The sequence below is a fragment of the Archocentrus centrarchus genome (genome assembly GCF_007364275.1).
Source record: "Archocentrus centrarchus isolate MPI-CPG fArcCen1 chromosome 18 unlocalized genomic scaffold, fArcCen1 scaffold_23_ctg1, whole genome shotgun sequence".
NCBI lineage: Eukaryota > Metazoa > Chordata > Actinopteri > Cichliformes > Cichlidae > Archocentrus > Archocentrus centrarchus.
Window position 1 is genome coordinate 9171641 of NW_022060145.1, and position 13117 is coordinate 9184757.

Genomic DNA, 13117 nt, shown 5'->3' on the forward strand with positions numbered 1-13117 from the left:
CTTACCCTTTAGCTGTGACAGCTCCGTCTGGGGCCTCACTCCTTCCTCTCATGGGGTGTGTATACAGTTGCCATCGAGATGTGTGGCCTGCTTCAGCAGCCCTCCAGGAGTTATAAAAACCTGGGTCTTTATGTACCTCTGGCAGTTGTGGCTTCTCACCCTCATTATTAAATACATTTCATGACAGGGTCACACTCTCACTTACTCATACACGAGTTTTTCATATGTGTAACTATATATATATATATGTATGTATAGACATTTTTTACAAGTGCAGCAGTTGAACCACTGTATTTGTTTACTTGTGCTCTGTCCCCTTATTCTGATCCTTTCTTTTTTCCTGCCTATATATGAATAATGTGTGAGTAATAATAGAAATTTATAAATAAAAGCACAAACAAGAGAAGCCTACAGAGAATTTATAGAGCTCATCTTGGAAAAGCAAATATGTTTGGGACAACTGTGCACTGGGATGATTCTGATTGCAAAAGCCGCCAGAAAACAGGCCAAGTGTGGAAGAACTACTCAGCAAAGCACTGGAAGCAAATGTATGTGACACCAGCTTTAAAGCTCTGTTTTATTCATCGTTTGTAAAACTATGCCAATGAGTGATGTGAAATTGTTTGGGTATTTTGCAGGGCTGTCATTTTTCAAAAAAAAAAAATTTGCGATCATATTTTGTGATTCTGATTCTTTGTTCTCACAATGGAAAATTCAGCTTACAATCCAGTTTAAGAAAACACAGCAAAATGTCATACACTTTAATAAGTACAGATAGTATTTACAGTATGTACACCATAACACAATACTTTATAATCACTACTGCATACTTTGATAGATTAGGAAGTATTTACATTGTGAATAAGCCCATATGTTTATTTTGAAATACATTTTTTTAATTATGTTACGCAATAAATTCAAGTAGGCGTGCCTTGATACATACTAGTTTGACTATGATCATGGTATAGAGGTTTGCAAGAAACACTTCACAGGTGCATCATGGTCCAAGTTTTTGAAGAATACTTTTTTTAATACACTCGTCGTTCGGGAGCCATGAGTTGGGAGAACAATGTCAGTCCAGTATCAAACACAAACTATACAATTTCATACATTTTTTCACATGACATGTAGTCTATTTTTAAAGATCAGAACCATTGGTTTCTTCTTCCAAAGCTTTACACATTCATGTTTGGTCGTCAGCCTTCAGTAGAAAGAAATGCGAGACCAAAGACTATTTGCTGCAGTCACAGACCTTTGTTGAGTTCCAATATGGTCACTCTCCACCGTTCTCTAGTAAAGTAAAATGACATAAAAATAATGATAATAATTAAAATAAAAATCATTCACCGTGTCTGAACTCATATTCACACTTAAAAGTACATGTTGTCCAACCGCTTGAAAAGACATTTTCAAAACAGACACCGGGCATCCGCAACACTGAGTACACACACACTATCTTTAACTGGAGCAACCCATCTGTCTTCTTAGCTTAGTCACTGTTATTACACTACTCCCATATGACCGGATACGGGGAAATGCAGCTAAACTTCAGAGTACGGCACCCATGTAAGAAAAGGGAAGGAGAAACTGCACCCCATCACGATCTAGCGTTTTTTTCCTCTTCATTGTGATTGCTGGTGGTTTTTACATCATGATCTCTGTCCTGTGCCACATCTTTGTTTGGCCCTAGCAGACTGCGGCGGCGCTCTCCCTCCTCCCTTGCTTCTTCAGCAGCTGGATGCGATTGTGGACGTAGAACTTGATAGCCCTCCAGTCTCGCTGGTTGCTCACCAACAGAGGGCAGAGTTCAAGGCAGCGTTCGCAGTCTGCCTTCGCGGGGACGCGCAGTTCCATGAGGTTTCTCTTTAGGTGAGTCTCCACTGCTACACGCTCCGCTTCTGACCAGGGACGCTTCAGCACACCGCGCTTCCCTGGGCGACCGAGGCAGAGAAGTGACACAGTTTAATGACTCAAGCGTAAATAGAAATGCTTGTAAAGCCAGACACTAATAATGACAGAATTTACCTGATTTAGGTGGAGCATTTCTTCTCTTATGGGCATTAGCTAAAGATGGGCTGATGGCAGGTGACGGAACGGGTGCCTTTTTCTTCCGTGGGGGTCGGCCTGGTCCCTTCTTTTTCACAGTCACCTCTGTCTTCTCTTTAACTTCCTCCTTCTCTTCCTCTGCTTCAGAATCTTCTGAAAAGGAATCGGCTGAGTTTCCAGACATGACTGTATGAAAAGAGATCAAATAGAGCTTAGTTAGCCCAAATGAAATAGTGAGGAGACAGGGGAGGAGCAAACAGTTCAACAACACTGTTAATATTACTTGAAAAGTTAATAAATGTGCTTAAATTTGCAAAATCTGGCTGTAAAATGTTTCGCCTTAACCTTCTCAACCAAAAGGATGTCTTCAAACCTCAGGTTTGTTCTTGAAGACTTGAAATGGGTCTTGGCTTCGTAATCTTCCTGTCAGTGTTGTAGTTTAAATGAGAGGTACAATAAAGACTACAGTATTTAAGTAATGTTGTCGGAAAAAGTCGAATGCATGTTTTAAAAGGAAACTTCATTAAATACTTTGCATTTGTTCAAATACAATTTGCATTATTCAAGTTGTTAAAATGAGCCAGCCTGAAGGCGTTTGGCTTAGCATAACGTAGCATAATGACTGGAAACGAGTCTTCCAGGCTAATTGTTTTTCCCTGTTGCCTTTATGCTAAGCAGTGCTAACCAGCAGCTGACCGAAGCTTATTTTTGGCTCGGCTGTTTCGAAGTAAAAGTTGAGCTATTGTTAGAGCCTTGGTGTTGGCGTCTGTTCCACAAAAACTTTAACGTTGGTCGTAACTGCAGAACAATGTGACCAAGGATGTTTACACCATAGATGCATACTGTTCAAGCTAGACCCATCAAACTCTACTGTAACACCACTTTGAGCCCCTCCCATCCGATTACAAATCCAAAACACCACTCAGCTGTGCTCTTGTTTAATGTTAAGCTTGAGTAGCATTGTTATTCTCACTTTAGTCTATGAGCAAATTGCATTTTCCTGAATGTTCTTGCACACATGAACTTTTACCCACATTTACAAAAGACACATTCACATGAACATGTAGCAATGCAGCTGCAGTAGTCCTCATTTATTTATTCTTTGTTAATGAAGGACTAAACTATCTCATGGATAAAAAGTTGAACTGCTTTTACTGACATGTGCAACATTAATATTTAAACTGCCTGTTACTGTCTTCTTTTTTTCCAAAGTCATTTAAGTGACTGAAATTGTTTCTACTAAAATAAATGAGTTTTGATAGGCAGAAGGGCAAAAATAGCTGCAGATGGGCAAATAGTCCTCATCTATTTCTGCTAAATAGAAAAAAAATTAAGAAAAAAACCAAACAAACAAAAAAAAAAAAAAACTTGGTACTTTTCCTTACCATCCAACTCGAGGCAGATGTGCTGCAGGCTCATCCCTCTGAAAAGCACCCCCTCCCTCTCTCCATAAAGAACAACTCGACCCACACGACCCATCAGTGCTGGATCTCGTATGATAGTGGAGCAGTTCTGGGTCACATGGTACTCGTGTTCCAGGAAGTCTTCCAGCCGTTTGATGGCTCCTCCCTGGCCGTCACCCTCCTCTAACAGTAGCAGCTGGGTAAGGATGGCTACCTGTCGCCGCACTCGTGTTGCCGTTAGTGCTCCAGGGTTCTTAGCACCGCTGGCTCGAGCCAGGTTTCTCAGGAGGTCTGTGCCACGGAGGGGGGTGGCAGGGGAATGGTAGGGCCGGGAGAAAACGTAGGGGCTCTCTGGGTCCACCCCCACATTGGGGCTGGTTCGCAGAAGCAGGTCCAGGCAGGACTCACAGTGTGGCGGGAGAATTAGTGGCTGAATGCGTCCACGCTTGCCTAAGACACCAGCCCGTGGGAGATGACACAGGACCTGGCGCTCAAAGGGGGACAGGAAGGCTTCCATGCCGGAAGGGGAGCTGTTGCTCGAGTTGGGCTGAGGGGTGACACGGCTGCGGTAGTCCTGAACAGTGAGCTTGGCCACCTCACATTCTCGGTGGCGATTGTAGAGGATAAGCAGGGAGAGGCTTGAGTGGCAGAGCAGGCGCCAGGCCTCAGCAGAGTGAGGAGAACGGGTTAAAGAAAGGAAGGAAGAGTGCTGCTGACGCCGGAGATAGAGGACCAAGCAAGAAAGCGAAGACAGTAGTGGAGACATGTGATGTCTGTGTGTGCTGGAAATAGAAGAAAGAGAGAAAAATGCTTTTAAAATAATAGTTCCTCAATTACAACCAACTATACAAAAATGTCTGCATAAGAACACTTACAACAAGTTATTACAGTGCAGAGAAAAGACAATAATCCGACCACACCTTACAATCTCTCCATTCTTCTCTTCTGGTGCATCGTCTTCTCCGTCCCCACTCAGCTCCAGATCTTCATCTGGATCGATGTCTGGCTCTGGTGTAGGAGGTGGAACTAAGTCCTCTTGATTTCTTAAGCTCTCCACCTCCACCTTTTGCTGCTCTTCATGCTTTTCTCTCTTCAGCCTCCGACCCCTTCTAGGGGTAGATGGTGGCGGAGGTGATGGACTCTTTACCCGGGGCACCATCGGAGGTGCTGGGGGTTTTGTAGCGGGCAGTGGTAAGCTGGGCGCTTTCTTAGCTGCTGCAGGCTGAGCCGAAGCAGAAGGTGAAAGGGAGAGGGAGAACGACACACTGCCTGTGCTTGAGCGGGTAGCTGGTGATTCCCTCTCCCTGGTGAAGAGAGAGGGTGGAGTTGGGTTGGAGGAAGAGGACTGAGGGACAGCAAAAGAATGACTGTGAGCAGCAGAGGTGGAGGATGAGGAGGGGTGGGGTTGTGAGGCACTGCCGTTTGAAGAGCTGTGCGAGTGGAGGTGAGCCAGCTCCATGGCTGTTCTGACCTCCGGCTGGTTGGCGTGGTGCTTCTCCAGGTGGCGTGCCAGAGAGCGGTAGTGGCGGCCACAGTACGGGCAGTGCTGCCGCCGGCTCACTGTGGCCCCACTTGAACTACCGATGTTTATGTTGATATTATTGTTTATGTTAGTGGTTGGGGTTGTCAGAGAACTGACTGGAGGCTGGGGCTGGGTTCTAGGTGGGGGTGCAACAGGTGCCGGGCGGGAGAAGGAGGAGCAGGGGCGCCCAGGTCCTCTGGAAGAGGTGGGCGCATTCTTCTTCTTCGAATTGACCGCTGCAGGCATCTTGCGCTTCTTGCGGCGGCGAAGCATTCGACCCCGTATCTCCTCAATTTCCTCTTCTTCATCATCGTCGTCATCGTCATCATCTTCCTCCTCTTCATCCTCCTCTCGGTCCGAGTCACTGGGTTCAGAGTGGGTGAGTGGGGAGGAAGAGGGTGATAATGACCAAGAGGGGGTAAGGTAATCAGAAACAGAGAGGGACAGCGGGTGGGGGCCAGCCTCTTCCTCCTGAATAGACAGATTTCAAAATAAAATAAGTTAAAAAGTTTAAGTTCAAAAAGAGCCACGTCAGCAATTATTAATAAAAAAAAAAAAGTTTCATTTGTCTCTCAATCCTTTCAGATTTCATTCTGCCTGCAGTACTCAGTCGAGAACCTCCTGGATCCTGCTGAGCTCATAAATTCCTTTTTACAAATGGCAAAATAATTCCCCAAACAGCTACCAAACGGTAGCTTTTAGCATTGGTTCTTAAAACTGTATTATCTATTGCTGCTGTAGAGTGTCACCTCGCAGCATTAGGGGTCTATGGCACACAACAACATGAGGCTTTGGCTGTAAGGAAAATGCTTAGGAGGATCCATTCAATGAGTTTCTGTCTTTTCATGACAGAAAAAGAAACAGCGTAATGCCAACATGCCATGCTCGCTTTATTCAGGTTTCCATCAGTGAGTAACTGACCATTGCATTCTCGCCCCAGTCCGTTAGGCTGTAGTCCACTGTGATCTCCTCCCCTTTGGCGATGTCTCGGATTGCTATGACAACTAACCGCACCTGGGTTCCGCAATGAACTTCTCGAATCCGGCAGTTGGGCGGCGGATGGAAAAGCACGGGTCCTCGAACACCACTTGCCCCCTCCTCCCCCAGCTCTGGCACACTAGAAAACATAAAGTGACATCAGGAAATGCGGTTCACGTAGCTCAGGAGAGTGAAACTTGATTTCCATATGTCGTTTATCGACATGCTTTAACTTAATTCTATCATTCGCAAATACAATTTGGTCCACATAAAGGCCTTGAGGAAACCAAAAAAGTTGCTTAGCCATTATACCACCTACTCGACCATAGATGCCATATTCTTGTTTGCTTCTCAAACAAGAATATGGCATCTACTGGTAGTGTGGTGGATTTAATAAAACCAGTCACATTCTTATGTTAACACTTTATGTCCAACTTGTTTATCTATCCAATTCGTAAATGCTAGTATTGCCTAGCATGGATGCACCCCCCCCCCCCCCCCCCAAAAAAAACGAAACAAAACAAAACAAAAACAAACAAACAAACAAATCACCAGTTAACTTTGCAGTTTTGGGTCAAAAATCACGTACTGAAAGGCCTCACTGACTTGACAACTTCCTTTGATAATGAAATGAATGAAAGTTGCCTTTACAGCTGCACCAGAACATTTCCTGCAGCTGTCTGCCTCTTTTCATTTCAGTGACTTTCTAAAGCCTCTGTACCCCTACATGGCTCCACATCTTTACTGATGTGTGGTTTCAAAATGACAACGCAAAGCATGAGTGTCTTTGAGTCTGATGGATTTATGGGCCACGCTTTACAGTCAGCGAAAAAACACTCAGGTTAGCACCTCTCTTGAAACTTTCTGTCTACAGAATTAACTTTCCTTTTCTGTGACACTGTGTTTGCTTGCAGGTGTGGTTAGTGTCACATGTAGGGCTGTAACTATCGATTAGTTTACTAATTGAGTATTCTATCAGTTATTCCATCAATTAATCGGATAAGAAATACTTTTGTCTTATTGATGAGCAATAACAAATATTCAAAAGAGAAAAACACAGGTCTTTTAAAATGAACTGCTCGTTGGTCTTCACTGTAGAAATTCCAGTGTTTGTAATAGTTTAACTGAAACATCTGTCAAAAGAATTAAAGCCTTTCAATGCATTTAAGCGCCATATTAAAATCATATTTTTTGTTAAAGAGAACATTTTTTTAAATGCAAAAATAATCCAGAGTAAAGAATTGTCAAATACAATTGTGTCAAACACTATTATGTGTCTATCTACATGTTTAAGTGTGGTGATGAGTGAATGTGTGGTTTCTGCAATGAAGAAAAGCGAGCATATCAGCATTTTCAGAACCGAAGTTTGTCCTGCGCTCTGACGCAATGTTTCCTGCTGCAGAAAAAAAGATGTTCTTTTCTGAAATGGTAAAAATTTAGGTTAATAATAATTCAGTGTCCAACCAGTGTTACTGGCAATGGTAAAAGTTTTAATGGCAATTACAAGAATGAGTGCTATGGTTATAGATACTAAAAAACAAAAATTTTTTTTTCTTTGACTCCACCTGAGCTCACAGTCTTGTAATCCTCCTCCTAAATATGTTTCTATTGCAGGTCTGTTTCTAGTTCTTAATGTGGGTGAAACGGTCACACTTACATGGTGACACCTGAGTGCTAAATGAAGCTTCAAAGCAAAACATCTACGGCAAAGGAGTTTTTATAATCAATTACTCGATGAATTGTTGCAGCCCTAGTCACATGTACCTTTTTTTTTTTCCCCTGAAAAAGCATCTGAACAAAGTCACACAAAGTAGTGAGGGTCCTACGTACCAGAGCTGAGTGGGATCAGGCAAGTAGTAGGGACTGCCAGGTGGAGGGAGGCGGTCTTCTGCACCCTCAGGGTACTGGCCATCACCTGGGACAGAATAAAATGTTTAAAGGGGACCTATTATGCTTTTCTTCTCTCACACACACACACACACACACACACACACACACACACACACACACACACACACACACACACACACACACACACACACTTACAGTGGTGAATTCTTTTACTGAACATGAAAAGTTTCAAAAACTCAAGTCAGTATGATTACAAGTTATTCCTATTACCCAAAAGCTTGTTTTCTTACTCTTGGCTCTGTATGATGTTAAAGGATATCCTTAATCTGGACCTCTCAGGCACACAGCTCTGGCTGTGAACACAGAAGCCCCACCCACTTGCTGCTCAAACAATTTATTTATGAGGGGCATCCAATCAGAAAGAAAAGAAAAAAGCAAGGAGCGTTAAACAGAGGGTGCCCTTAAAGTAAGATGAAACAGCTTGAAAAAGAGCTGTTTTATACAGGCTCTTCTCTAATTGAATCTAAGAATAAAAACATGGAGTTGGAAATTAGCATAATAGGTCTGGCACTTCTTATCACTTTATGGATTTGAAAGATGGAAAGTTGATATGCAATATTTTTTTCCTCACATAAGCACCAGAAGAGAAAAATCACACAAACAGCAGGTGGCAAACACATTCGTGTGAGTCTTTACATTTACCAGGGCTGTAGCTGTGCTCCGACATGCTCTCCTCCTCCTCATCTTCTGTCACATATGCTCGGTCACACACCTTTACAGGTGTTCCCTTCCTTTTCCTCCCACACACACGGCTGTAAAAAAATAAGATCAAAAATCAAAATTTTGATACTTACTGGAGTGGATCGCAGAAGAAATGAGATGATGTGTACCTGCGACAAAACAATGCATGTGTCTGCTCTCAAAATACTTCTGTCACTTGGATGATGCATCTCTTAACAACAAGCATACGAACTACTTAACTAGTCACTGTGGCAAAAGTGATGACAAATCAATTTTAAAGTTGCAATATTTGAATAATCTTGAATATCTGATGAAGACTAAACCGATCATTAGGGCAGCATCTCCAACCTTTTCAGTATCAGTGAGAAGGAACGCACCGGTCCAATCCAGACTCAAAAAGCTAGATCAGGTATCGGGCCAATCTATTAAAATTAATTCCATGATTTTATGTGTTTACTACACCACACATCTGCATCAGTGCACCACCTGCTAGTGGGAGAGCAAACATGGAATAAAGGAAGCTAACAGAAAATAGTCTGCTGCTGGTGCAGCCAGCAGCTTTTCTTTCTGTTGGAAATCGTTGGTAACTTAACCACAAATTGTGGGTGAGTGAGTTGGCACGACCGATGCCAACAGTTTCCCTGCCAGCCTCTCTCTCTCTCTTACTCGACTGCACTCTTGTTATGTTTGATGTAACACTTGTTTGGAAATTTTTTTTATTGCATTTACAGTAACTTAATGTGTAACTGTCAACTCAATTAATGCTGATATATCTCAGCTCCACTTCACATGCGAGTGTGTGTGTGTTTGAATGAGAGAGAGAGCAGGTTCACTCAACAGTGTGAGCAGGGAAAAGGGAAAACTCGCGCAACTTTAACTGGCAGGAGGATGCAGTAAAAACTTTCACACTGAACTGAAATAAATGTGTTTTTAATTTTTTACTAATAAATATCAGTTCAGTAAATTAATATTTTTGGATGTATTCCTTTTCTACATTTTGAAATACAGTGTACTAACTTAACACTGGTACTGAATCAGTAGGTATGTTAAAAGCTGGACTGGTGCATCCCTACTAAGTCTGCTGGTTACTGTCTAAATACATACAAGTGTCAGAAAAATTGTCCACCATATTTTTCTAAGACCTCTAAACTAAGCATAACTAAGAGTGGATTTTTGGGACTGATGTAGTTAAAACAATGACATACTGACCAATACGTCATCAGTTGTTAGGTTAATATCTGATCATGATATTAACATATATTTGATATTTTCACTGAATTTTCATGTGAAAAAGCACACCCCACAGAAGCACCTTAATAACTTAATAACTCTCTCACATCACCGTGGAGGAATTTTGGCCTCCTCTTCTTTAAAGCTTTGTGGGCATTTGTTTCTGCACAGCACTGTTAGGGTCCCACCACACCGTTTAATCAGGTTGAGGTCTGGACTTTGAGCCAGTGCAGCACCTTGACTCTTTTCTTTTTCAGCAATTCAGTTGTAAATTTGCTGCTGTGTTTGGGATCATTGTCTTGGTGCAGCACCCGATTTCAGCCAAGCTTTACCCGTCAGACAGATGGCCTCATATTTGACTTGAGAATACTTTGATATACAGAGAAGTTCATGTTCAACTCAGTAACTGCAAGGTGCCCAGGTCCTGTAGCTGCAAAACAAGCCCAAATCATCAAAACCTCCACCACCGTGCTGACAGTTTAGGTCATCTCCACGTTAGTCTTGTCTGTTCAAAGGGCATTGGTGTAGAAGTCTTGTGATTTGTTGAGATGCAACTTTACAAAACTAAACTGTGCTGCCATAGAGAGGTTTCTCCTGGGAGCCCTTCCAAACAAGCCATACTTGTTCAGTCTTTTTCTAGTTGTGCTGTTATGATCTTCAACACGCTAACTGAGCTTCAGTTATGGAATTTTTCTGACCATTGCATGGTCTGACCCACTCCTGGAAAGATTGTTGCATTGTGTTAACACACACCTGAGCACTCCAAACTAGCAAACTGCAAAAACGTGGTGCTCACACTTGCTGTGAGTGCATTTGATTAGCAGCACCCTCTTCACCAAGAGTAAAGGTGCACATTTTTTTTTTTTTTCCACAGGACTGTGTGTGTGTGTATATATATATATATATATATATATATATATATATATATATATATATATATATATATATATATATATATATATATATATATATATATATATATATGGAGAACCCAATTATACTGAATTGGGTAGCAAGTCACCTACATGGTGTTTGTGACATAGTCCTAAAAATATATGTTATATACACCTTTAATTTTTGCAAATATAATATTGATTATATTTCTAAACTTTAAAAACTATGAATGTTATTCTTTTTTTTTGAAATTTCTTTTCTTAGTGGAAAGGCTACTTCAAACGCTGGCAGTCTGATAGTGTATGCTGATTGTTTAGTTAGGCATTTATGAATGATTGCAAATTGTGCTGTCCTTTCACAAACGCTGGGAGTGTGTCAACAAAAATTACCACACGGATTAGAAGCTGAATACCCAGCTTGCTGTGGTGGTCAACAGAAACTATTATCTCGTGGCTGCTGCTAGTTTCATGTGTGAAATCAAAATGGCAATGGCTTGCGGTGCATGACGTCACTAACGCTTAGAGAAAAGCAAACCCATACAAATTGTTACCTACTGTGTCAAGCCCTTACCCTGAAAACAAAGAAAATAAACAGATTTTTTTTTTTTTAATTGCTCAAAGGGGACATTACATTTCAGTCACATGAGTCGAGCCCCTTTGGGTTACAGCTCCAGAGGGCTCAACTCATGCTGCACAATTTTGCAAGCACCCCCTATGAAACAGGAAGTCCTGAGAGTGGTAGCTGTCCCCTATTTAGAAATTATCTGACCCCTCTGGACTCTGCACCACCATCTGCTCAGCACTAATGCATGCTCTGCTACATGCGCTGCAGATGATGCCAAGAGTATTAAAACATAAAAAACAAACAAACAAAAAAGACATGTAGTTGGAACTGCTCTGCTGGAGAAAACACCAATTTCAAACTACAACCCCAAAAGATGCACTATGTCCAAAAGAAGTTTCATAAAAGCCAACATATACCTTCACAAGGATTTGTCTGTGTTCCAGTTATTCTTCTATGAATAAATACATCATTGCATTCGACTAATAACCATTTCATGTGGTCTAGCCCAACACTACTGGCTTTAAAGAGACTGTAGCTGACCAATAAAAAAAAGCAGAGTAAAAACAGTGATCTACCGCACAGCTATTGTGAGGCTCAAGACCACAATTATTAATCAAAAATGGCCCCACCCCTTTAAGCAATCACGTCAGTATGTGAAAGGAAATGACCAAAAAAAAAAAAAAAAAAAAAAAAAAACCCTGATAAGCAAAACAATGCATGCCTAATTCAATGAGCCCGGTGACAGTTAGTGTTTTCGTTTTGGTCGCGGTCAGCAACTTTGTTTACTCAACACCACACAAGCCACGAGTCATGATTTGCACCACCTGAGCACTCGAGAAGTGTTGTGAGCCGAGCTATATCGAGATTGCTAAATAACGCGTTCAGTCTAAGAAATCATATGACTGAGATGACCGCCGATAGGGGAAGAGATAGCTGACCGTGCGGGTTACACAGCTGACGGCTTCTGCTGGGGACATGCTAACACTGATGCTAAACCACGGCTAGCCGATTAGCTTCCAGCGGCTAACGTTGGTACTTCTGTCCCGTCAAAACCTCAAAAATAAAAAGGATGGCGCTTAAATGCAAAGCGGGTCGGATGGGGGGAAGATGCAGCCTGGCGGGGCACACCAGCCGCAACCCACAGCGTGGCAAAAATCACTTTCCTTTCCCTGTTTTCTGCAATATTACGCTGAAATCACGCACGCGAAAAAAGGGCTTCTAATGTTAACTAAACAGACGCGCACGCGCAGAGAGCGTGCGTCTACAGCGTTGCATTTTGCTCACAAAATAATGAAAACAAGGACCGCTTCTAGCGACAAAGTGGAGGCTCGTTGCGCTCACTCACCCCCGTGGCGGCGGCGGTTTGCTCCCATCCCCGTCGCTGTCGAGGGTCGGTGGCTCCCGGTAGTCAAAAGGCGACCGTACATTCTCCGCCATTAGGACTGCCTTCCCTACCTCTCGCGCTCCGGTAGATTGCACAACGCGCATGTGCACAACATCCTTTGGGGTTCTATTGGTAAAATGGGGTGCACCCACCTCTGAGAGCGAGAAACTATTTTAAATTTATTAGCACATCATTCATTGTTTACTTCATATGGCGACAGTTTAGCTTTAAACGACCCCCAAACAGAAGGAAAACCAGTAGACTAGAAGCAGATAAGGGTGGAATATAACTAGTATAACTATAACTGCTAAGTGCATTTAGTGAAGTGCTGTAATAAGTACAAATTACTTAAGTATTTCAATTTTATGCACCTACTATAACACAGAAGCAAATTTTGGAGACTGCTTTTTCACAGCTTTAGTCACTAGTTCTCAGATTACAACTCATTCCCAGTGGAAACCTCCTATCTTGAAATGTATAATGCACAGAATGATTCTAAGTTGA

General features: G+C 42.3%; 1 protein-coding gene across 1 annotated transcript; it reads right to left on the minus strand.

Moving 5' to 3' along the window:
• Positions 1–746: 746 nt before the first annotated feature.
• Positions 747–12700, minus strand: LOC115775241 (uncharacterized). Its single transcript, XM_030722813.1, has 8 exons — positions 12575–12700; positions 8503–8612; positions 7780–7864; positions 5893–6088; positions 4370–5442; positions 3432–4231; positions 2026–2232; positions 747–1931 (listed from the first exon to the last, which is right to left on the minus strand). Exons 1-8 carry the CDS (start codon positions 12664–12666, stop codon positions 1687–1689), a joined length of 2808 nt encoding a protein of 935 aa, XP_030578673.1. The 5' UTR covers positions 12667–12700; the 3' UTR covers positions 747–1686.
• Between the last annotated feature and the right edge of the window lie 417 nt (positions 12701–13117).

What these genes read in the sequence shown, in the direction of transcription:
- LOC115775241 (XM_030722813.1), bottom strand. Translation starts at nt 12,666, where the DNA reads ATGGCGGAGAATGTACGGTCGCCTTTTGACTACCGGGAGCCACCGACC. An exon ending in AAACCGCCGCCGCCACGGGG is followed by an intron (nt 8,613 to 12,574) that starts GTGAGTGAGCGC and finishes ATTTTTTTACAG; the next exon opens with CCGTGTGTGTGGGAGGAAAA. An exon ending in GGAGCACAGCTACAGCCCTG is followed by an intron (nt 7,865 to 8,502) that starts GTAAATGTAAAG and finishes ATTCTGTCCCAG; the next exon opens with GTGATGGCCAGTACCCTGAG.